A 25271-nucleotide genomic window follows, 5' to 3' on the forward strand; every position below is an offset into this window, starting at 1 on the left:
AATAAATAGCTTTTGATGAGTATGCATACATAACTTCTGCTCAACAACTTGTGCAGCTATGATTTTCTCCATCGTCCACCAGAAGGAGTGGTTCACCGGAAAGAGTACCTTAACTGATTAAGAATTAGAGTGGTTTTGTCTCTGAGTAAATATTATAAATATTTAGATGTCAGCTTAACAGTATATAGATGTACCTAAACAACTGTATTCAGTTCCTGCTAAAGCTTATGGTCTTCCCCATTGTGTTTTTAAAATCAGGTTTACAGTACCAAGCAAAGCTTTTTTTCCTATGGAGTAAGTATAAAACCAAGTCAGAGAATGGTTAGTTACCCCAGTAATGGTAGTGCCATTATTACATGTGGTCTCATAGATCATAGGATTCATGGCTGGGTAAGACCCAATGATGCCTTTTCTGTCCTAAGAGCCTACATAGCACCATTCAGAATTTCTTGATTTCTTTCTTGATTTCTTCAGTTACCTACTTATCATTCAATAATGGGCTATTTAATCTCCATGTGCAGAAGTTGAGGGTTGAACTACATGATGGAGTGTTTGCCTAACATGCTCAAGGCCCATGACATGGTCCCTAGAACTGAGAAAGTAACATGAGAAGGAAAAAAGGAGAAAAAAAAAAACCTCTCAGTAAATTAATCTCCTTGGGTTTGTATATGTGTTATATTTTCCTCTTGCTGATGATTCTCAATTGTATTCTATTGTGAGCACATAGATTACAAAGAATAATTTCAACTTTACCATATTCGCTAAGACTTGGGTTGTTGTCTTAGTATGTGGTCTGTTTTAGAGAGCATTTCCTGGGTAGCTACAGATGTATATTCTCTACAGTGTTTGGGTGGAATGCTCTGTAGATGTCATCTATTAAATCTATTTAATCTACAATTTTACTTATTTGCTCTTCTTCTTGTCCTGCTCCACCACATCTTCCTTCTCTTCCTTCTGTTTTTTGTAATGACTTGTCTATTGGTGAGAGTAGTGTTAAAAATCACTCACTATTAATATGCTAAAATTAAACTGTGGCTTCACCTCTAGTAGTGTTTATTTCTTGAAATCAATTACATGTTTGGTGCATATATTTTTACAATGGCAATGTCCTCATGGCAGACTGTTCCTTTAATGAGTATGAGGTTACTTGCTTGAGCTTGGTCACAAATGTCCGTGTTTTGTGCTCTCTAGAAATGGCCCAATTTTTCCCTCAGTGTCAAAGGATAGCTTTGCTTAGAAGTTATCTACCTTCAGGACTTAAGATGTATGGTTTCATACTTCCTGGCTTTTAGAGTTGCTGCAGAATGGTCTGATATTATTTTGATATGCTTAAAATATTGACTCTTTCTGTCTTTTTGACTATAGCATTTCATGGGGAGACACTTTTCTAATCATGTCTATGGTATGTTACATGCTTCTTGAATTCAGATGACCATTTCTTTCCACAAATTTAACTAATTTCTGCTATAATTTTATAAAATAAAATCTCTATGCTTTTAATTTTTATCTCAGCACTTTCCTGAATCTTGTAGATTTTAGGTTTGGTATATTGACTGTATTCCAGAGTTCGTAGATGCTATGGTTGTACTCTTTAATTTCTGTTCTTTGTAATTTTTGTCCTACCCTTATCATGCATCCCAGATTTTTTTTTCTTGCTTGGTCAAATTGTCTTCTGATCATGCTTTTTTCCAGGATGTTCTTTCCTTTAATTGAAGTCACCGGGTCTTACATTTGTTTGATTCCCCAAGTTATTTGCTATATTTTTAATCTCATGATGCCTATGTTCCCATCCATGTACTTGATTACCTCATCATTGGCTGGCCCTCTATGACTTTCCTCTCTGAACCCTGGACTGAATACACATACATCTGTGTAACCTCTTTAGGTCACTGATCAGTTTTACTAGTAAACATCTCCATCCATCATCTTACCTGTTTTAGCTTTTAATTTGATAGTTGAGGAGTCACTATCTTTATGAAGAGTCATCTTTCTTCATGTTTCCTGTATTCTGTATTATGGTTGGTTCCTCTGTTAGGTTGACTGTTTTCTCTGCTTTTATTGTGGGATATTCTTGCTGGGTGCCCAGACCCCTGTCACTCAGAAAACAAACAGCTATATAACACCAAACTCCAAGACTGGTAAATACTAACATCCTACATTTGATGATCACAACAAAGTAAATGGTAAAAACTTCCACAGAATGCATGATGAAGCTCGGAGCTATTTAAAATAAGTATAAAAAGAGTAAATGAACAAAATAAAGGAATGGGAAAGGAAATTAAAAAGAAAAATGGAGGAAAATATTTTGGTGGAAAGAGAAAAGGTCAAGAAATTAGGAAAAAGAATAAAACAAACAACAAAACAAAAGATAACCCAACATATGAAGGCTCGTAAACAAATGAATGTAAAAAGAAATTTAAAATATATGAAAGATAATTTTTTAAATCAATTCAAAATATTCATAAAAGTGTAGAATAGTATAAAATGAGGAACTTTGCCAAAGGAGGGGGAAAAAGAAAAGAAGCAAAATATTTGATGGAAAGAAAAAAAGGTTTTCTGATCATGAAGAAGGTGTTCAGAAAATTATATGAATGGATAGAAGGAATAATTCTTTAAAATTAATTTTAAAGACTATAAAGAAAAACCACTGCTGAGAGTGCAGTTAGAGGGGGAAAGGGTAAACATAGAGGGCAAAAAATGAAGAAAGCAGACAGAGGTGCTGGAGTTGCTTCTTCTTGGCTCTAGGAACATGAAGGCTTCTGGCTCTGTGTATGGAAGAGGAGAGAGTATGAAGATCAGCTTCTAGACTCTTATCCTTTTGGTGGCATATGCTGGTGCTCAGCTGGTACTGGACAAGTGGCTGATATCCACTGGACTACCTGTAGGGTCTGTAGTAGCTTTCCCTTCTCTGTGCTTCTGCTGGCCTTACTTAGCTATGCAGCTGAGAACTGGGCAGTTTCTCTCATCTCTCATATACCTAAGGAGGCTAATATGTGAGTTCAGGGATGTCCTCCACATGCACTGGGAGGGTTGGAAGCAACTACTCTGCATAGGTAAGGGTAACAGGTCTTTATATCCCCAGGATTTAAGTATTAATCACCCAGCACTTCTGGGTTCCCAAACTGTCCAGCAGTGAAAAACAGGTGGAGTCAGAGGCTAACCACACTCTGACCTCCGGGCTCAGGGTTACCAAACTCCACTGTTATTCTCAGCTGACCCCCTGGCCACCAAGGATAGGATTATATACTTGACTGTCCAAGCCAAGCCTCCTAATAATCCACTGTTTTTAGCTTATCAGCACCCAGGCCTTCCATTTTTCACAGCTGTTCCAAGGGCTGTCTCACAACCTTGGGGTTATTTCAGTCTAAATCCAGACTCTCACATTTATAGCTTTTCCAGGATATTTGTAGCGGGCCCTCAGGATAGTGTAGTTTTAAACACTAGACTTTCTCTGGTCAGGCAATGCCTGTACATTGCCCTTTCATTCAAAACAAGTAGCACAAATGAAATTTCTTTCCTTGCTACCCTGTTGCTTAGAGGAATCACTGCCTTACCAAAACCCATAACTATATTAAGGTTTGTGAGGGACATGGGCTTGTCCTAAGGGTGGACCTGCCACTTACCATCTTCAGAAGTTTTCCAGTGGAGTCTTTAATGTCTTTGTGTATAGAATTGTATCCGTGGCAAATACGAATGTTTGGGCCATTTCTTATCCTACTTGTATCCCCTTGATCTCCTTCAAGTTCTTATCATTCTAGCTAAGACTTAAGCCCTGTATTGAACAGGTATGGAGAGAGTAGACATCCTGATCTTGTCCCTGACTTTGGTGGAAATACTTAGGAATTTTTCTCCATTCAGCATGATATTGGCTGAGGGCTTACTGTATATTGCCTTTATTATGTTGAGATATGTCACCTATATCTGTTGCCTATCCAGGACTTTTATCCTAGGGATAAGTTGGATATTTTTGTCAAAGCCAATTTCTGCATCTCATGCGATGATCATGTGGCATCTGTCCTTGAGTCTGTTTATGTGGTAGATTACATCTATTGATTTCTGTATGTTGAGCCATATTTATATACCTGAGATAAAGCCAATTTGATCATAGTAAACAATCTTTTTGGTGTGTTCATAAATTCAATTTGCAAGTGTTTCACTAAGTTTTTACACCTATGTTCATCAAAGATGTTGATCTATAATTTTCTTTTTCTTTTCTTTCCATTGTTATTGTTTTGTATCTTTATCTGGCTTGGTATCAGAGTAATACTAGTTTTGTTAAAAAAATTATTTGACAGTGTTTCTTGCTTTTCTATTTTATAAAATCATTTGAAAAGTATTGGTGTTACTTCTTTGAAGGTCTGGTAGCATTTTGTGTTATATTCATCTGGTCCTGGTCATATTTTGTTTTAAGTTGAGAAATTTTTACTTACTGCTTTCTATCTCACTGACTGTTATGGAGCTGTTTAAATTATTAACTCCATCTTGATTTAATTTGTATAGGTCATATATATAGAATGGTTTTATAGTCTATCCTTAAGATTATCTGGATTTCCTTAGTATCTATGCTAATGTTTCTTTTCCTCTTCTCTTTTTTTTTTTTTTTTTTTTTAACTAATGTGGGTCCTCTCTTCCTTTCTTTTGTTTATTTTGGCTAAAGATTTATCAATTTTGTTAATCTTTTCAAAGAAGCAACCTTCATTTCATTAATTATGAAAAAAAAATCTATTTTATTAATTTCAGCCCTGGATTTTTTTTTCCAGTATTTTCTATTAGGACATTGTTTATATTTGTTTCTCTTAGCCCTTCAGGTGCATTATTAAGTTAATGTGTCATCTCTCCAGTTTTTATGTAGGCACTTGGTGTTATAAAGTTTTGTCTTAGGACTTCTTTCATTGAGTTTCACGGGTTTTTGACATACTGTATTTTCATATTCATTCAATTTTAGAATTTTTTAAAATGTCCTTTTAGATTTCTTCCTTGACCCAGTTTCATTCAGTAGTACTGTGTTCCGTGTTCATGACGTTGTGTACTTTCTGCCATTTCTATTACTGCTGTTATTCAGTTTCATTTCTTTGTGGTCAGTAGGAATGCATGGCACGATTACATTTTTCTAAATTTGTTGTGACTTGCTTTGTGTCCTACTTCATGGTTGATTTTGGAGAAAATGTATTCTTTACTGTTTGAATAAAACATTCTATAAAAATTGGCTAGATCCATTTGGTTTCTGATGTCATTTAACTCTAGGATTTCTCTAGTTTTGTCCAGATGAGCTGTATATTGTTGAGAGTTGGGTAGTGAGATTCCCCACCACCACTGTGTTGGAATCGATCTGTGGTCTTAGAGCTTATAGTATGTTTGGGGGATTTTGTTTGTTCTTTGATTATTTTTAATAAAATTAGATGTCTCTATATTTGATAAATGTTTAGAAATGTAGTAACTTTTGGTAGAATTTTTCTTTATTGAGTATGAAATGTCCTTCCCTCTCTCTTCTGATTAGGTTTACAATGAAGTTTATTTTTTTCATAGAGTAGAATGGCCATACATGGTATACTTTTTGCTACCTTTTTATCCTGGTGTGATTATCTACTGCTGGTGAGTTATGTTTGTGGATGGTATTAAAAAGATGGATTCTGTTTCCAATCCAATTTTTAGTTTATGACTTTTTACTGGGAAAATTGAGCCATTGTTAAATTAATATTGAGCTGTTATTAAATATTATTTATTGATTCTTGATGTTTGGTTGTAGTGGTAGTGTTTTCTTGCACCTTTTCTGATTAACTGTTGTGGAATTATTTACTTACTTCTCATGCTCCCTTGAGCGTGTTAAGTCCTCTCTCTCTCTTTTTAAAGATGTATTTATTTACTATGTATACGGGGTTCTGCCCACACATATGCCTACACACCAGCAGAGGGCACCAGATCTCATTATGGATGGTTATGAGACACCATGTGGTTGTTGGAAATTGAACTCAGGACCTCTGGAAGAGTGGCCAGTGCTCCAAAGTCCTCAAGTCCTCTCATAAAACAAAATGTTGCATTTAGTATCCTCTGTAGAGATAACTTAATTCTTGTTTTTATCATAGAAAGCTTAGCTTTCTCCTGGGATTATGATTCATATGTTTTTTAAATTTTTATTTATTTATTTTATGTATGTGGGTGTTTTTTCTACATGTATATCTGCACACCAAAAGAGAAGATAAGATCCCATAGAACTGTAGTAATAGACAATTATGAGCTACCATGTTAGTACTAAAAATTGAACCCAAGACCTTTAGAAGAGCAGCCAGTGCTCTTAACCACTGAGTAATCTCTCCAGACCCCATTAATATTTTTTCTGGGTATAATAATCTAGGTTGGCATCTGTAGTTTTTCAGAACTTGTAGGTCATTAGTCTAGGCTGTCTGGCTTTCAAAATCTCCACTGAAGAAGTCAGGTGTTATTCTGATGGGCCTTATATGTGACTTGGTCTTTCCCTCTTAAAGCTTTATTTTTCTATGCACTGTGTTTTAATTATTATGTCTTAGTGTTTTAATTAAAATAGTCTGTTTGCTGCTCTATAGCACTTTGATAAGTGCAAGATTTATGAAGGTTTTTTTTTCCCCTAAGATATTGTAGAAGCACTTTCTGTGCTTTTGGCCTACGTTTTTTCTCTTTCACCTATCCATTAATAGGTGTGATCTTTTTATAGAATTTCTGCATGTTCGATTCCTGGTTTTGTTTGTGTGTCTAGATTTAACACATTTTATTTAACTGAAGGATCTAATCCTCTACTTAGTCTTTGAGACTTTCTCTCTTTGATCTAGTCTATTGATGAGGCTTTTCTAAGCTTTCTGTCTGACTTCCTGAGTTTTGAGTTTTGTTTCAGTTTTAATTTTCTTCCAAGATACCGTCTTTTATTGAATTCTATTTTCATAACTTAAATTATTTCATTCAACGACTTGCGTTTTTCTGTCCTTATCAGATATTTATTTTTATTTGCTTTGACTTATTTTAACACCTTTATAATTGCTATTTTGAAATCATTGTCTTTTGTATCAACTAAGTTGCCCTTCTAAAGGGAACATATTGATAGGAATACTAATTTCTGGAGTAGACACGCTGCCTTGGTTATTTATGTTGTTTGTGTTTCTGCAGTAGAACCTAGGCATTTGAAATAGGTGAGTTGTGTTGTCCATTAGTACAGATCTTTGTTGGGTGGGTATTTCAAACTTTGTTTGCTGTTTTCCCAGCTTTTCTGGTTGTGGGCCAGCTAAATGGTGCTTGAAATTAAGTCTCATAGCAACTCTATGTCGGTATGTGGTTGAGGTATCAGAAGTGGTCCAAGGTCAACTAGAAAGAGGTACAAATCTTCTATGGGCTTAATAGGTTCTTGCTGCCAATCTTCATAAGTCTGTGGACAAAATACATTGTTGGGCTCTTCCGGTAGTTAGTACATGGATGGCAGAAGCTAGGTCACAGTAGGAATGCCCAGTGCTCAGGAAAGCTGAGTCCTCATGTAGAGATAGGCATGGTAGATGCTGTGCTGGGGTTTGCAGCTGAGGTCATCTGTATAATACCACATGGTCTCCAGGTGGTGTGATAGGTGGATCTCCTTATTTCTTTAAATATACCTCCAGACACTATGTATATTCATCCCCATCTAGGCTACCACATATGTTTTATAACTAGATATAAGCTCAACCACAGGAGCTCATTTTCAAGAAGACAGAGATTAAAGTCTAAAGTGGTGACTAACAAGATTGCTTCAGAGTAATGAGCTTCTACAAAGAATGGAAACAAAGAAAGGTATTTTAGAGTCGGCGGTCGGAGGCATCCTTCCTGAAGTTGCAATGTGTGGGCAAAGACAAGATTGACAAGCAACAGACAGTTGTGTAGGCAGGAGAAGGGCAGCCATGTAGAGGGAGTAGCTGGTGCAAAAGCCACGAGGCTGGGAATGCACTGATGTGCATAGGAAGAGCAAACAGTGTAGCTAGAACACATGGAAGAGAGGTGTCGGGGGAGCTGGAAAGAAGCTGGCTCTCAGAGAAGCTATGGTCCAGGTGTGAGCAACACCCAGAAAATCCAACAGAGCTTCCCAGCCATCCCTTTTGCCTGCTCTGCCCAAGCCCAGCTGATTGTTCCTTTGGGCCATCTTGAAAGGACCCACAAATCAAACCAGCTACCCAGCTAGGTGGGCATCTAGAGCTAGATTCTTGGAAAACTCGAAGCAACTGTCTGTGATTGTCTTGTTTCCTACAGGTCAAATCCAAGCCTTTCCTTGCCAATGTGTGAGGTGCATCCTCTAACCCCTACAGCAGCCAGTGTCCCTCCAAAGAGAAACAGTGAAGGCATGGATTTTTAGGAACATGAGATGAGATTACACACATCAACATTCGTCATTACTGCTGACACAAGCGCCAGCCGGAAGCCAGGCATGGTAGCATACACCTAAAATCTTAGAACTTGGGAAGGAGAGGCAGAATATCATTATCTCAGCTACTTCTCTACTGCTGTAACAAGACACCATGACCAAGTCAACTTATAAAAGGAAAGCATTTCATTTGTGTGTTCACACTCCCAGAGGGTTAGAGTCCACAGTCATCATGGTGGGAAACATGGCACAGCAAGCAGGCAGGCAATGTACTAAAGTAATAACTGAGAGCTCAAATCTGATCCATGAGCATGAAGCAGAGAGAGCTGACTGGGAACATCATGGGCTTTTGAAATTTCAAACCCCACCCCCAGTGACACACCTCCTCCAGAAAGACCACACCTCCTAATCCTTCCCAAATAGTTTCGCCAACTGAGGACCAAGTATTCAAAAGCGTGAGAATATGGAGGCAATTCTCATTCACATCACACAACCATGGATTTCAATCTGTCCTGGCACACGTAGCAAGACTCAAGGCAAAAGAAAAAAATCAAAAGAACAAGTGTAGGATTCAAAGAATAAGTGTCTCAGAGGTCAAGCACTGACTGCTCTTCTGGATTCCAGAGGACCTGAGTTCAATTTCCAGCACCTGCGTCAGATTATTCAAAGCTTCTTGTAATTCCCACTCTAGGGGAACCCTCTTCTGGCCTCCATGGGCACAAGTATTCATCCATGTGCCCATACACTCACACAGATATTTGCCTACACACATAATTAAAAATAAGATAAATACTATTTTTACAAGCCAGATGTAGTGGCACCTGCCTTTAATCCCAGAGGTTGGGAGGCAGAGGCAAACTGATCTTTGTGAGTTCTGGTCTAGGGAATGAGTTCCAGGACAGCCAGGGCTATCCCATGAGATGTAAAGCTTTTAAAACTCCATTTTCCTCCCAGCCCATTCCTCCCAGAATGACAACTCTGAGACTAATTTATTAGTAAATGCCTTGGCCGCAAGTGTTGGCTCTTTCTCTGACTCTCTCCTAACTTATTTAACCCATTCAGGCTCCGTCTTCCCCATGATAGCTGCTTCATCTTCAGTCCCAATCTGCTTCTTCCTTAGCATCTCTCTCGAGGTCTCCCTTAGCGCCTCTCTTGGATCTCTCCCGAGTCTCTCCCCACGTCTCCTTCCACTCTCTCATGATCTCCCAGAATCCTCTCTTTCCACCAGTGTCCCATTTCCTCCCTCAGCTCATTAGCCAATGGCTTTTTGTTTAATTGGCAGGTGATGCTTATAGAAGAGATTCTCGATGTGGTGAGATCCTGTGTTGGGGGAGGGGGAGGAAGTGAGCGCTGAGTACAAATAAACCCATCCCTTTGACGACAAGGTTTCTGCCATTGCAAGAAGCTATACAGTGATGGATCAAGAATCCTACCCTCCCAGATGAACCCTCCCTAGTGTCTGGTGTTAAAGATCCCAGAAGGGCCCTTTGTGTCTCGAAGGGCTTGACTCTTACCTGGTCCTAGAAAAGCAGCCCAGTTTCCTGTGTAGGAAAGCGCGTTCTCACTGTGGCCCAGGGGATGGATGTCCTTTCAACTGCTTGCCTTTAGTTTGGTGAATGAGCTTTAATAAGACTGATTTGCCCCAGTGGTCAGGCCGACTCAAGCAAGTCTTTACTCCCTGCCAGGTTCAGCCGTGGCCCTTGCACCCTTCCCTCTTCTGCAGTCAGTAGAAAGGTGGTGCTGAGGTTAGAGGAGGGACCCGCTGGGCCCACTTTGACACAGGTCTGACTGGTAGCAGACACAGATGCACAAGGCTTGAGTGGTCTCCTGTGCCCAGTCACTCCCGCTACTGAGTGCAGCCAGACTACATGGTAATGGGGACTCAGAGCAGCCCCAGCTTACACATGCTGCCCCCTCCCCCCCCCCCGGCACCCACACCCTGACAATCCTACCACCTGCTACACATGCCCTGTCATCGGAGGGGGACCACGGATGCTGCCAGGGGAGGAGCAGAGTAGCAGGCTAGCTCTGAAAAATGTCCTCTTTGATTGCTTTCCCGGTCTGTGTCAACCCTAGGCAAGCAGACCTTCCAAGTGACAATAAAGTTATTTTCTCGTTTCCCGGGGTCCTGGACCCGGTAATAACATCCTCCTGAAGGGCAATGGGTCTGTCTTTAACCTTGCCCTCTTTGGCAGGTGTGGATTCTGGAGGCTTCCAGCAGCAACCTGGGGGTGGTGTGTTCCCTCTGTGTGGATGGCCCCTTTCCCTTCTGGGAAAGTGACAGCCCCACCCCCAATCCAGCTCAAGCTCAGCCAGTGGGGGATCTCTTCTCTCCACAAGCTCCTCTAGAAACCCACTAAGTTATCTTAATTACCATTCCTCCTAGCTCTCTGCCAAGAATTGGGGAGATTTATAATTGGATCAGTCAAATATTTACCGTGCTTTATCTCTTTGCCACTCCAGCTCCTGTGAAAGTTGCGTTTTCGTGCCATTTGGGGGCATGACTGATGGCTCCTAGACACGACCCTCTTGTGTGGCATGTTAGCTGGGGTCATTTCTCCAAGGTTAGAGAACATGAGAGACAGAGACACCCAGAGACAGACAAGAGACCGGGACAGAAACATAGAGAGACAGAGACACACAGAAACAGACACACAAACAGAAACAGACAAGAGGCAGGGACGGAAACAGAGACACAGAGAGACAGAGAAACAGAGACAGAGACACAGAGACAGAGACACAGAGACAGAGACAAACAAGAGACAGAAACGGAGAGAGAGGAAGAGGCTTTGAGGAAGAGGCTGGTGTTTTCTCCAGGTTGTTAGGCTACTTCCCTTCTCCACTTGCGTGCTGGGCCTGTCTCCACAAGCCACCTGTGTCGCTTCAGTTGTGACTGAGTTGCGTGCTTCTAATGCCCTTTGGGGTGGTGACAGACCTATTAGAATGTGTCATGGCATGACCTTCATAGTCATCTAAACAGAGCATGGTCCCTGCATGTCTCCATTTCCTGGATGGATTACTCCATATTCCTGGAAGAGAAGAATCAACTGGTCCTAGTTCTGAGCCTGAGTTATCAATCCCCCAATGGAGACGGAGCTCCAGCCAGATTTCTGGAAATGATGATCTTATAATATCACCCCTCTGCCAACTGCACTGGCAGATCACTTGTCTGGAGCCACATCCTAGAGAGCAGAGGCACCCTGGACCAGCATGCCTCTCTTGCAGCTCCTTCCTGACTCCCGGTCCCTGTCCTGAACTGCTGTCCCTGCCCTGAGCTCTATAGACCCGCCTTGTAGATTTGGCCCGTCCCTGAATCGCAGCCACAGTGAGAGGTGCTCATGCTGCATTAGCCTATGTGCAGAGAAGCCAGATAGATGTTTCACCGAAAGAGACCCAGGTGTGTCAACTGAGATGCTCCGTAGGCAAACTGGGAGAGACACTACAGATAACAGAGTTATCTCACCAGTGGATACCTCTGCCATGTTCTCCCGGGTGAGCCATCCTCTTTGTTTTTTTTTTTTTTGTTTTTTTTTTTTTTTTTTTTTTTTCTGATGAGAAATGAGAACAAGGCTGGAATGTGCGGCCATCTTGGGGAGTACACGGGGAAGGAAGAAACTGCAGCTAAAACATCCATGAGGCTGTTTCAGAGGCCTGCTTCCCCAGCAGTTATGGATAGAGAGTCCCAAAGACAGTTCCAGAATCTCCTCCAGGTGCTAATTGCCGCATCCAGGCCACGGCGTCCTTGGGCACTGCTGTCTTGGGTTCTATAGTCAGGAAAAGAGAGAGGACATGTGAGAGACCCTCAGGGTACCTGTTGTCAGAGTTACAAGGAGTCTGTAGCTTGTGCTCCATTGTCCTAAATGGCCCCGATGCCCAGCCACGGTAAAGGGACTACAGAACCATATTGGTCTCTGCTACAGAGGCCACCAAGTTACAGTGTCAAAGAAGGAAGGGAAATGACGAAGGGTAAGGTTACAAAGTTGGCACACATCACCACGCCCATCAACTGGGAAGCATCTCTCAAGTCTTGATGGCGGCTGTGAATTTTCAGATGTCTGGCCCACAGCCTGCAGTCACACACGTGTTCTGACTGGTCATCCCAGGCTGCCTACTGCTCTCCCGTTTAAGACAGCGCAGTAGAAGAGGGGCGCAGGATTAACCACTTGAGGCAAAATTTTATTTCATTCCCATGTCTTTGGTTCCCTCCATAACATGCATTTACATGTTTGCCATTTTATTCCTCTGATATTTACCAAGCATGTACCAATCAGATTCTGCACTAGGCAGATTTGAAAGAGGAGTGGCTTTTGATAAAGACAGCTGACACCGCAGCCACACGGCTCACACACGTAGAAGTCGAGGTTCCGGGCACCCTGCATATAGGGTCAGTTTGTTCTTAGAGCAGCATATTGCTAAGGACATTGTTTTTATGACTGCTACCGGGACAAGGAGACAGAGGTGTGGCTTTTGATACCTTACACAAAGTCCCAGCAAGCAGGGGGGGAGGGCAGAGCTCAGAGGCTGACTCAGGTAATCTAGCCCTGGAGTTCTCATGCTAAACGCTCCGGCAGGCCCTGAATCCCTGTGCTTGCAGCTTACATCCTTGGGCCATAAGGGGAAACAAAAGTGAGGTGCGTGGGCCCACCGTGTCTCTCCTCGCCCTCCCATCCATGCCCTGTTTGAAAACCCACAACTGGCAGATTTCCCCTTAAATGAAAACTGCACTCTAAACCTCGGCAGGAGGACTCCAAGGGGCCTGCCCGAATAAATGTCCTTCCTCTTCTCTGAAAAATGCCTTCTCCCCTAGTCATTTGATTGGCTGGACAGCCAAGACCCGCCACAGACCCGAGCCATTTCGGTGTCCCTTGGCTGCCCAGGCAGTTCTGCGCCAAATGACTAATGCCCAAATTAGTCATGAGCAATGACTTCACACGAGTAATCACCTTCCCCAAACTTTCCCTCATGGGGGTGATAACTTGGACCCCAAATGAAGTCTATTCTTCTCACCTCGCCACTGAGGAAGTTACAGCCATTGCTCTAGCTGTCAGCAGACTGTAGACTCCAGTGTTCATGGTCGGACATTTCCGAGGTTGCTAGGGAACAAATGCTTTGGTTCCAAAGGTCTCTGGAAGCAGTGTCAGTTTGTCACATCCCCCCAAATCATTTATTTCAATCCTTAAGGACAACAGTGACCAGAGGAGTACGGGGCAGAGGAAAGCTCCAAGCAAACACTTATTTACTGAGTTATGGACCATTTCTTCTTCCCGGTAATAGCCACCTCATTCCCCATATGAAAAACAAGAGCTATGCACTGCTCCGAGGGTCCTTCTGATCAGCAAGTAGGTGGCCCTCGGTCACTATATACTCTTTTAACTCTAATTACCTCCCCGCACTGCCCTAAACATTAGCTTGTGTCATTTCTGTAACTGTATTTCTGAACTTCAGGTTACCCCCTCCAGAATAAAAATAGACTCAACGTCAAACAAAAGCAAGTGTGGAGTCAGTTCAGACCTGGATTTGTCTAATGGCAGAGCCATTGTGCTTAGGATGACTGAGTCTTTTGTTTGCAGTGATCATGTGTCCAGTGGGGGGTATAATGGACAGTTCTGAGGAGAGAGATGTCAAGTTAGTCGATTTCTGGAGCTTCCGGCTATGGAGTTGTAATGGGAGTTTATGGTTGATCTCTGCAATGTATGAGACTCTTTTCATAAAGGGGAAAGTAGAGAGCGCTTAAGCCGGCAGCGGTGGGTTGGTTGTTTTGTTTTATCTGCCACAGCTCCACACACAGGGTCTTCTCCGGGAGTCAAGAGTGCAAGGGACTGTTCTGCGCGGTGGCTTTGAGTTTGCGAGATTAGTCCATTTCTGCCAAGGTTTCATCAGTTTTCTTGTCAGCAGGAAGGAACTCTTTGCCTGCCCGTGCATCTTCCCTGTCCAGCCCATGGGCGATTTTAAAATGTCCCCCCAGTGCCTGCTCCTCGCTTACTGTCATCAAACTCTTTTCACCTCGTACGGAGCTGTCTGCAATCTCCACTTCCTAACCAGTTTCCCGACTTTACTCTCATTCCCTACAGAGTACCTCACATCCCGCCTCCAAAAACCAATTCCTCAAAACATTGCTTGATCACATCACTCACTGTTCAGAGAGTCTTTAGTGGCCCCCACTCGCCTCCCCTAAGATGTCGCTTGGTACTTAGAGCAGGTCGGTCTTGGGTAACACTGTATGCTCCCATTCCCTCGGCCCTGTAAAGCTTAGCTGTCCGACCTCTAGCACACTCATCCCGGGCAACTTAAAACCTGGTTTCCACTGCAGAAACAGCTCAACATTCAAATGTAGGTTTATTTATGACCAGGCACTATGACGGCATCAACATTAGCAGAACAAAACTTTGTCCAAACTTCGCTTTGCCATTTAGGACTTTGAAACGAAATCCTTGGATTTTTTTCTGGACTTTGCTGTCCTCCTATACCTGTAAAATAGGAATATGGCTCTAGGTAGGTATACTCTGTGTAAAGTACTTAGCTAGGATGGGAAAGAGCGGTTTCTGAATCCAACAAGAAAAACAAAAACAGTGCATGTGTGTGTTCACACACATGAGAGATGAGAGAGAGAGAGAGAGAGAGAGAGAGAGAGAGAGTTAAAAGGGGAAATCCTTACAATTAAATTATTCTCTATTTTGTAACTATAGGTGAAAGCTTGTGACCAGTAGTAATAGGGTTATTAATAAGGCAAAGCAGAAGTGTGGCTCAGAGGAAGAACACTTGTCTAGCCTACATATGACCCTGTGTTTAGTTCCCAGCATTACAAAACACACATAAAAAATTAAGTCTGGAGTATTGGCAAGCACCTATAAATCTAACTACTTAGGAGACTGAGGCAGAAGGATCACAAGTTCAAAGGCAGCCTAAGAAGCTTGTCAAGATTTTTTTTATCCCCAAATAAGAACAGAACAAGGATGGAATTAGAGTTCCGTCCCAGAACACTTGCCCAGCATCTGCAAGATGCCGTACCATGAAATAAATTAGCAATGATCATTATAGGCGTGATGAATTGTAGCCGACACAGTTGCCGAGACACACTTGGCTTATGTCGTTTTATAAGGGTGTGGTCGAAAGTGCTTCTCCATCAGCTGGTGTGCGGGAGGGGCAGTGCCGCCAGAGGTTACAGGTCCAAAATTGGTTTCACACATTGGCCTCTCTCTCTTGCTCTCCAGTATGACTTCATGGAACGCCTGGACGGAAAGGAGAAATGGAGTGTGGTCGAGTCACCCAGGGAACGCCGGAGCATCCAGACCCTGGTGCAGAATGAGGCTGTGTTCGTGCAGTACTTGGATGTGGGCCTGTGGCACCTAGCCTTCTACAATGATGGCAAGGATAAGGAAATGGTCTCCTTCAATACAGTCGTCCTAGGTAGGTCTGGGATCCCTAAGAGGAAGCTCTGTAAAGGTTGGGGTGGGAACCACGGGGGGCTCTTGGTGGAAGGTTCGGCAACCCTGACAATGCCCAGGAATGCCAAATAAACCTGGGAGAGTCATTTCTGGGCCTGAGGATGCTCATAGGTGTTTGAGCCAGACTGCTGGGGCCAAGGATTATTCATCCAAACTGCATGTGATGGTTGCTTTTCTATTGCTATTACAAAACACCACGGTGAAAGCGACTGATAGGAAGAAGGGTTTGCTTGGGGCTACAGTGCCAGAGGGATAAAAGTCCTTCGTCATGACAACCAGGAAGTGTGTCAGCGTGTAATCATGGCAACTGGAACCGAAAGCTGAGAGCTGGGGGCTCCTGTCTGCAATAGCAAACAGGAAGCCGAAATGGCACAAGTCTTTGGAAACCTCAAAGCCCATAGCCAGTGATGTACTTCCTCAGCAAGACCATACCTCCTAAGCCTCCCTCCATAGCACAAACTACGGACCAAGTACTCAGATGCCTGGATTAGGTGGGCATCTCATTCAAACCACCACACTGAGCACATTGCTGGGCTTATGTCTCCCTTTCCATCCCCTAAAACAGAGACAATCCGAGGATCACCTCCCTGGCTCCCATTTATAGAATAAAGAAGGCTCTTTTATTTCTAGGTGTACGGCAGAGCCAAGAAACACTGGCCATTCATATCAGCTCTAAACTCTTAAAAACTGAGAAAATGTCCAAATAAAAAAGATTTTTTTAACTTAAAAATACATCAGGGAGAAGACAGCAGCGTTTTTAAATGTCATAGATTTATTCCCGAGTAGGCAAACCTCAAACTGCTCTAATTCTACACTTGTCACTTTCCATGTGTTGAAGGCCTGCTTTTCATTTGGTATAAAGACAAAAGCTAAGGTTTAATCCAAAATTGCCTCTGCGGCGCGCGGATAAACCCCCGAAAGGGTGATTACTTGTAAAGAATCATGTTTTCTAGAAAACCCTCAGAATTTTAACACTAAAAGGAGCCACAGTCACCATCAAGGCGGTCCTGAGTTTTTAGCTCCCACCAATGATATCTGGTCCCCACTGAAGCTCCGGGAGCCAGCCTGTGGCTGTGCCATCCCACTGAGAAATAAAAACTGAACAGTGTGAGGTGAGTGAGGCCTGAGGTATAGGGATGGCCTTACCTTCTGGGCCTCAGGCATCTCTGCACAGCCTCCTGTCACTCCAACCTCTGTTAACTGTGGATTCAGGGTTTCCTGGAGAGGTCTGGAGTTAGGAAATTTATGAAAATGGGACCTCGGGAGAGCAAGGTTACCTTCCAGATTCTCTTTCCCACACTGTAGCTAAATGAGTTGCCTGGGCCTCAGCCTCCTACTGGGGCAAAAGAGGGGACCACATTCCAAAGGCTAATGTGAGGATCACCATGAAGGAGTGACATCTGGCCTGCAGCCAGTTGTCCTGGATAAGAAACACTGTTTCCGTACTTCCACATTGTAGAACTTCTCTTTGGGCCTCCCCTGCAGGCGTTTTATAAAGGAATTCTCTGTACTTGAAAGATCCATGTGTTTCAACCTGAATATCAGGCTTCAATTCTTTGTCACATATATATTTTAGAATTGTGTGTGTGTATATATATATATATATATATATATATATATATATATGTATGTATGTATGTATGTATGTATGTATATAATCACAAAGTTTAGACAGTGGCCATAGGTGTGAGGCTGATCCTTATTCCTTTGCTAAGGAAGAGTGGGCCCTCCCAAGGCTAGCCAAATGTTCAAGACTTGGAATTGGCATGCTGTAGCCCAGGGGTCGAATCTGGCCCACTGCCTGTTTTTATAAATAAAGTTTTATTGGCACGGGGCCACATTCATCTGTTTGCATGTTGTGTGTGGCAGCTTTCCCACTGTCACTGCAGAGCTGAGTGTGGCAACAGGGACCATATGGCCCACAGAGCCTAAATAGTTACTATCTGTCCCCTCACAGGGAAAGTTTGCCAACCTATGCTCCAAAGCCATGTCATAACTTCGTCTACTGAAAGTCATGGAGGAAGTTCCCAACAGATGGGAAATCTCTAGGGTGATGTTAGGTCCCAACAGGAGAGAGAAGTAGAACAGCAGGGAAGGGAGGAGAAACAGATCTGGGACTAGTATGAGAAGAACAGGATGAGAAATGACTCCCTTTCTCCACGGCTGGTATTTCGGTTCGGAAGGTACCTGTCCAGGCGGGCAGTGCATAGTCTCCAGCTTGGTTGGGAGTCTTAGAGAGATGGTCACTACCATGGTAACACAACACGCTGGAAGAAACAGTGAACATGGCACACACGCCTGGGAATTTCAAAGAGCATTTTTTGGTTATTGTTGTTCAACAAGGAGGGGCATTCTGGAAGTTCTGTGTGCCTTTGATGTCTTTCCACTCACCCAACCCAAAGACTAGCCATGGCTGTAGGGAAAGCCACAGTCTCTCTGTCCTTTGGGGGTGGAGGGTGGGAAAGGGCCCACTCAAGGTCACAAGACTAAGGATGTGAATAAAAAGGTAGATAACCTTTTATCCCACTCCCGTGCCATAGGGCCACATGTCACTGTGGGGTATCTGTATCTTAGTGGCTCCACACCGCCTCTAAGAACTCACAGACCCAGGTTTCTTTTGACCTAGGTGTGGTCCACTCCACCCAGCCTGGCTGCTTCTGTCCTGGGTGGTCCATTTACGTCCTAGCTATGTTACTTTCACACACTGTCCTCCACCACCCGGTAAAAACATGACTCATCAATAACTTATCAAACAGATTTATATGTTAATTCTCAATCCACAATCCCCCACACACACACAATAAGCTAACAACCAGTTGATAAAGATACACACCACCCACCTAGGTAAGATAAACTGACCTATAGAAATCCTTAGAAATAATCATATCTACCTAAGGCTACTCAGAGCTGCACAGACAGAAATGGTTCATCTTTGTCTTCCATCTTTGATCTGCCGTTTCTCCCCTTCCTCTTCCACTTTCCCAAAACTTGTTCCCGCCCACTCTCCACTGCCCAATCATGTATCACCTTAATGTCAACCTACAATGTGAAGTCAGAATGCAGACTTCACACCGATGGGATACCTTAATCATGGATTTCTTTGGGTAGTAGCCAAACGTATCTCATTTACCTGAATCAGCAGCTTTCTGGGGGCCTGGTTACCTTGCAATAGCATCTGCCCCCCTTTTCCTCACTCTGTGTGGACAGGTAGTGTGAAGATTACCCCCACCCCCAGCCATTACCCTCCCTGCCTGTCAAAGCTGGAAATAGCAATTCTTCCCCCGGAGGAACCCTCTCATCAGAGCTGTATAGTTCAGAGTCAACGGTGATCAGCCTAATAGTTGGGCAGACATCTTGATGGGGCAATGATAGCAATTGGTCTGAAATGTGGGGAAAGAACAGTGTTTTATTTGGTCCGGAAGTTCTTTCCCACACACCTATCATCAGAACGCCCTCCATGGAGAACAGCCAGAAGCACAGAAACCCCCACAATGGGAAACAGAAGGGACGTGTTAGACGGGTGTGAGGCGATCTCACTAAATATACCCATGACTCAGGACTCTGCCGTCTTCCCCTGAGATGCATCCTCCTGAGAACCATGAAGGGGTGTTCTAGAAGCACAGAGAGAATCTCCACTGAGTGCCCCAGTTCCAGGAACTGGGAAGAGGTAGAGTACCTGCCTAGCACATGCAAGGCCCTGGTTTCAAATCTCACTGCTACAAACAACAATAAAAACCCTCTTTGAGTTCCATGGCATACTCTCATCTCTGCTGTCTCTCCCACAGGAGAAAGCTTAAACCATGTTGATTTAAAGATAGTGATCATGTAAAATTGGGTAGGGGACTGAAAAGGGCGGTCTTTTATAATTTAGCATCTCTGTGTGGGGATTTTTCCCCCTCAAAAACAATAAGAAATGTTTCAGATATAAGACTTCAGGAAAAGGAAGCCTTCATTACAGTTTTTGCTTGAGATTCTCTACCTTCTTAAGCATGTGGGCAGGCATACATCTTCACACTTCTGTGACTTCTCATCAAACGCCTACTATGTGCTGGACATACCAGGACCAATGCATCTGGTCTCATCCTGAAATCAGAAATGAGGTGCTTGAAAGAAAATTAAAAGCAGACCACCACAAGGCAGTGAGAGGAAGAAAAAAACAGAATGAAAGAGACACAAAGCTCACACTGAAAAGAGGGAGGGAAGAAGCCACCTGGGTCCTGAATGACATCTAAGCTGAGACAGGAGAAATGTCCCCACCTGGGATCTTGAGACATCATGGAGAGAGCATGCAGAGACCTCTGTCCTCCCCTAATACAGAACCATGGTGACAAGGAGCTTCCTAGCCTCTTGTTGGTTTAGGCCTGAAGACAGAAAGTTGAGGATGAGGAGCACTGGCCCCAGAGTGACCCAGTCCTACCAAAACACCCAGACACCTGTAAGGTCAGTGGGGGGAAGCAGTCCCTACCTCACAGTGGGAACAACTTCCAAAACCACAAGTTAAATGTTGGCATTCCTGCTTAGAATGTTCACATATTTCCAGTAGCCTCCTCCCCCCCCCCTCAAAATAAATCTGACTTCTATGGTGAACTGTGGAGTCCCAAGTGTGCCCCTCCCCCCACACTTCCTCCTAGGTTTCTCCAAACTCATGTCATTCTGTTTTTGGCTGACCACCTCCAGTCATGCTTCTTCCCTTCTTTCCCACCTTGCATAAGCTGTTCCACCTACCAGAGTCCTCTTCTCACTAGCCCATTACAGTTCATCCTTCTTCAGCGCCATATGAAAGAGGGGGGTCCACTTCACCCACCCCCTTTGAGGGGCTTCCTTCTGTTACCTGCTGAGTACCCTACTCTCTGCAAAGAACTTATGATAATTTTCACTTACTTGTTTGATGGGGCAAGGCAGGGTTTCTTATATTCTCTGTGACAGTAGGGGGTATTGTGAGGATAAAGACTATATTATTCTACAAAGGGCACTTCAGTTCCTTGCACATAATAGGTGTTCAGCTAATGCACTATGCCCTGTGTTGAGACTGACAGGTTTGAGATCTTACCCAAGTACAATCTAGCACATTAGTTTGTCACTGTTTCCTGGGTGAAGAAGGCTTCAGGGTGGGCTTGTGAGATGCCTCAGCCAGTAAAGCATTTGCCATGCAAGCATGAGGACTTGAGTTCAGTTCTTAACATCCACATAAAACTCCAAGTATGACAGTGCGCACATATGGTCCAAGTGGTAAGGAAACAGAGCCGAGAGGATTCCTGCAGCTTTGCTGGATAGCCACACTTCCAATATCAGCAAGCTCACAATTCAGTGAGAGAAAAATCTAAGGTGAAAAGCAGTACAGACATCCAACACTGAACTGTGCTCACCACATGCACACACATGTTCATGTGTGTTCACCACACACACATATGTGCACAAGACTCCAGGACCACAGACAATGGATTTCCATAGTCATTGCAGTGAAGTTTCCAAATCTCAGTGTCCACAGGCTGTCCGGAGAGGACATGGTGATCCTACACACACAGGGTGCTGCCTTGCATGAAAGAAGCCCTATGATTACTTGAGGCTGGATCTTAGCATGTGTAGTAACCCCAATTAACCAGAGAAAAACCGTTGTCTCTATTAATCCTGCTGATGCTGTCCCTTACTCTCAAGAAATATTTCTTTGTCTACCTAGGCCTGACATAACCTTCAATAGCTGTTCTGGAATATTATAGAGTACCCCAACAGTATAAGCCTCTGTTCCCAAGACACGGAAACGGGAGCAAACCAAGACAGAACAGTCCTCCAACCCTACATGAGGTTTCTGACTTTCTGCACCTGCAGAAGCACACAATGTGCTTTAAATAAATGATGAGCTCCTAGCACACAGCGGTACCTTTGCACGCTTCCCAGCCCTTTAAAGAGCTCGCCCAAAGGGGCTGCCACTAGACTGTGAACAGCTAGACATCGGGAAAACCAGCCCGATGTAGCTTTGGAAAAGAAAAGAAAGCAAATCCAGTTACTGAGTTTCCTCGGAGTACCAGAAACCAAGAGCAGCTTGGTTCCAGAAGAACAGGGCTAAAAAGTGATGTGCTATAGAAGGAGGGCTGCCATCCTCTATATGAGTGCTCAGTACAGGGAAGGAAAGTGTGAAGAACACAGCTGTAGAGCACGCTTCCTGACATCGCTCATGGGACTCCTAAATGGTACCCCATCACTGACGCACTGCCCTCCGTTCCTGGGGTTCAACCATGTCATATGTCGACCCCACTGGCTTGAACATTTTCCTTTTATCGTCTTAGGAGTTTGGAATCTGTACATGGGTTGTTTTAATCACACACACATACATACACACACACACACACACACACACACACACACACAAAGAGTGTTCTGAAAGACCTGGGCTCGATGCTCAGCACCCACGTGGCAACTCACAAACATCTACTACCCCAGTCCCCAGGGAAGTCAGTCCTGGGCCTGATTCCTCCTTCTGGCCTCCAATGACACTGCACACCCATGTTACACACACATGCACGCAGGCAAAACATCCATACACAGACAAGGTTGGGGGCGGGGAGGAACCCAAAACCTGCTTCTTGCAGACCCCTGAAACATGCATAGGTGAATGTCAGATTTAAGTATAGCCAGACATCACTCAAGATAGGGATACACTCAAGCACCGTTTCCTTTCACCCTGCCATATACATCCTGAAGCTCTTATACAAGCTGAGGAGAGCCTGGGCCATGCGCCCACACTCCCGTATATGTTGTCTGGCACCGCAGCGCGTAACTGTGTTTGGACTTTTCTTACGTTTTAATTCCTAAGGGCAGAGAACATTTTTGCATGACAATCCTGAGACAGAAACACCTGCCTGACCCTCTCTACCTTAGGCTAGACTCCTAGATCCCGTATTTCAAGCCACAGCTTGAATCACTGGAGTTCCATCAAGGTGAGGGTGTGGCAGATAAAGAGGGCCTAGTGCCCGAAAACTAATACCCAGATGTGGAAGCTTCCAAAGTCTTTAAATTCAAATAGACAGTCAAAGGGCGCGCCCAGGGGAGCTGGAGAGATGGCACAGGAGTTAAGAGCGCTTGTTGCTCTTGCAGAAGGCCTGGGATTGGTTCCCAGCACCTACACAGCAGCTCACAACCGCCTGTAGGTCCGTTCTAGAGAATCCAACGCCCTCTGCTGGCTTTCATGGGTACTATATGCACATAGTGCACTGCCATATAAGCAGGGAAAACACTCATGCACGAAAAATATAAATAAATCTTAATAGAATAAAAAGAATTGGCACTCTGTCTTACCCTCCCTGCAGCCCAGTATGGGTAGCACCGGCACAGTGCCGGCTCCTCCCACTCGGTACTCACACTGCCCTTGGCCCCACCTTCCCCGTTCTCTTCCCTCACTCCTGGCCCTCGCCACCCCTCTTGGGTCTTTACAAATGGCAGGTGACTGATTACTGAAGGACTGCACGAGAGCAGAGGAGAAGGTCATTGCTTGATCTTTCCCTCTCTCTTTCAGACTCTGTGCAGGACTGTCCGCGAAACTGCCACGGCAACGGTGAATGCGTGTCTGGACTGTGTCACTGTTTCCCAGGATTCCTAGGTGCAGACTGCGCTAAAGGTAGGTGTCGCCGCTTCCCTGTAGGGGCTAAAAAAAAGGAACACCCTGGTGGCCCTCCCAATAAGTCTTCAGCACTGGGTGGCTGTAAACCCACGCATGCGCAAAGGCTCCCCGTTTGACAAGAAGCCGGTTTTGATATATAACCAGTGGCCAGGGTGCCTATAGGAGTAAGGCAGTCAGCCTTGGCACTGAGGTGTGCTGAGAAGAAAGATTTGCTAAAAATGAGATGGTCGGATTTCCTGTAAAAGCAGAAGTGAATTACCATCACTCCTTTCTTATAATCATTAGCTTCTATGTAATGGAAGATTAAGCATCTCAGGGTTAGTAAATTTCATTCATTCTGGCCAGCTACACTCTTAATCTAGGAAGTGCTATTTATCTTCATGGAATTGGTTTTAAATTGTATTATTAATTTATCTAGGCTGCTTTGCAAAGAATGTCCGGGGCCTTGGGATTCTGGGGGGAAAAGTAATTTAAGAAAGAAAATGACCCTCTGAAGAATAAAGAATTTAGAGGCTGGACACCTGACTTGTAAAACACCTTCACTGTGACCTTGGTGTGGCTCTCAGCGTCAAGTATAGTCGGAGGCTCAAGTATAGACCCAGATGTCCCGAAGTACACAAGTATGTTCAGCAAGTGTTGCGTTGACCTGCTCTGTTCCATTTGTCTAAAACACAATGTGCCGCCTACAACACGGGGTGCCCAACCACACCGAGAAGTGTGGGAAACAATATCTCAGGACGTTAAGAGATGTCTCTCAGCTTTGGTCCCCCCCCTCGATTCTCTGCTTACATATCTCTGTCCCTTTGCGACCCTGTGCAAGTCACGAGGCACCTCTGAACTCTGGTTTCCTCATCCAGGAAAGGGAACATGGCGTCCGATGTTCAGTTCGAGCAGCCTAAGATGCATACCAACTGGAGCTCTAGGAAGCACACAGTTTTAGGTACTAAGTACTAAGAACTAAGTAGTACTAGAAGCAAAGGGCCTCAACAGAGCACACTGTCAGGTTCCAACAGGATTGGTTTCTTGTTTCCTTGTTTGTATTTTAGTTTATTCATATATTTATGTCATCTTTTTATCACTTTTGTTTGTATTTCTCTGGAAGTCCCCTGCCTTGGCACTGATACTTGGTAAAGCTGCTGCCTGCTAAGTAACTCCATCCCTTTGTCCATGCCTCAAAATAATCACAATAATAATAATAATAATAATAATAATAGTAGTAATAGTAATAATAATAATAATCCGATACTCTCCATGGCTTAAAGATTTGAGATTTGCATCCTGATACGCACTCACTGCTAAGTGAATGAAGTGTCCATATCCCTGAAGCCCTGGCATCGGTGGCCATCTGTGTGACCATCATTTCTAAGACACCTCCTCTGTCCCACAACAGACAGGTTCGGTGTAGAAAGATAAGAAGCAGGAGCCTGTGAACAGCCTCCTTAGCTGTGTTTCAGCCAGACACATTCATGTTCCAAGACACAGAGACACAACCCCAAGGAGAGTGACAGACTGTCTGTTCGTTCCAGGGCTGGCTCTAAGGGGCCTGGTGGGGGATGGAGGTTGACCTTGCCTTGCTGTGTCGAGTGCTTTGCCTAGTGAAGGCTTGAAGGAAGGCAGACCTCACTATCATCTGAATGGCTTTTCTTGTGTAATCTAATTTTCCTGGGAGCGAAGACATTAATGAGAGGTAGGAGTGAGTCGCCCTTTTTATACGTGGCTGCAAATGGGCTGAGCACTCAGCCACGCGGGCTGTGAGCTGTAAATGTGTATTAACACTGACACACATCGATGTATTATTAATCCTAAAAACCATGTGTGCTCTGACTGCACATCCAGTTACTGGCCTTTCAGACCCAAGTAC

At 43.9% G+C, this 25271-nt stretch overlaps 1 protein-coding gene across 6 annotated transcripts in view; it reads left to right on the forward strand.

Annotated features, from left to right (window-relative positions):
* Positions 1 to 25271, forward strand: part of TENM2 (teneurin transmembrane protein 2) — a gene marked incomplete at its 5' end in the record, with an annotated part of 923762 nt that overhangs the window by 747465 nt on the left and 151026 nt on the right. For all 6 annotated transcript variants that reach the window (XM_080942456.1, XM_080942457.1, XM_080942458.1 and 3 more), the window contains 2 exons: positions 15562 to 15757; positions 23306 to 23407. In XM_080942456.1, coding sequence (XP_080798582.1) covers positions 15562 to 15757; positions 23306 to 23407 — 298 coding nt within the window. The remainder of the gene's footprint in view (positions 1 to 15561; positions 15758 to 23305; positions 23408 to 25271) is intronic.

Source organism: Micromys minutus, assembly GCF_963924665.1.
Source record: "Micromys minutus genome assembly, chromosome: 31".
NCBI lineage: Eukaryota > Metazoa > Chordata > Mammalia > Rodentia > Muridae > Micromys > Micromys minutus.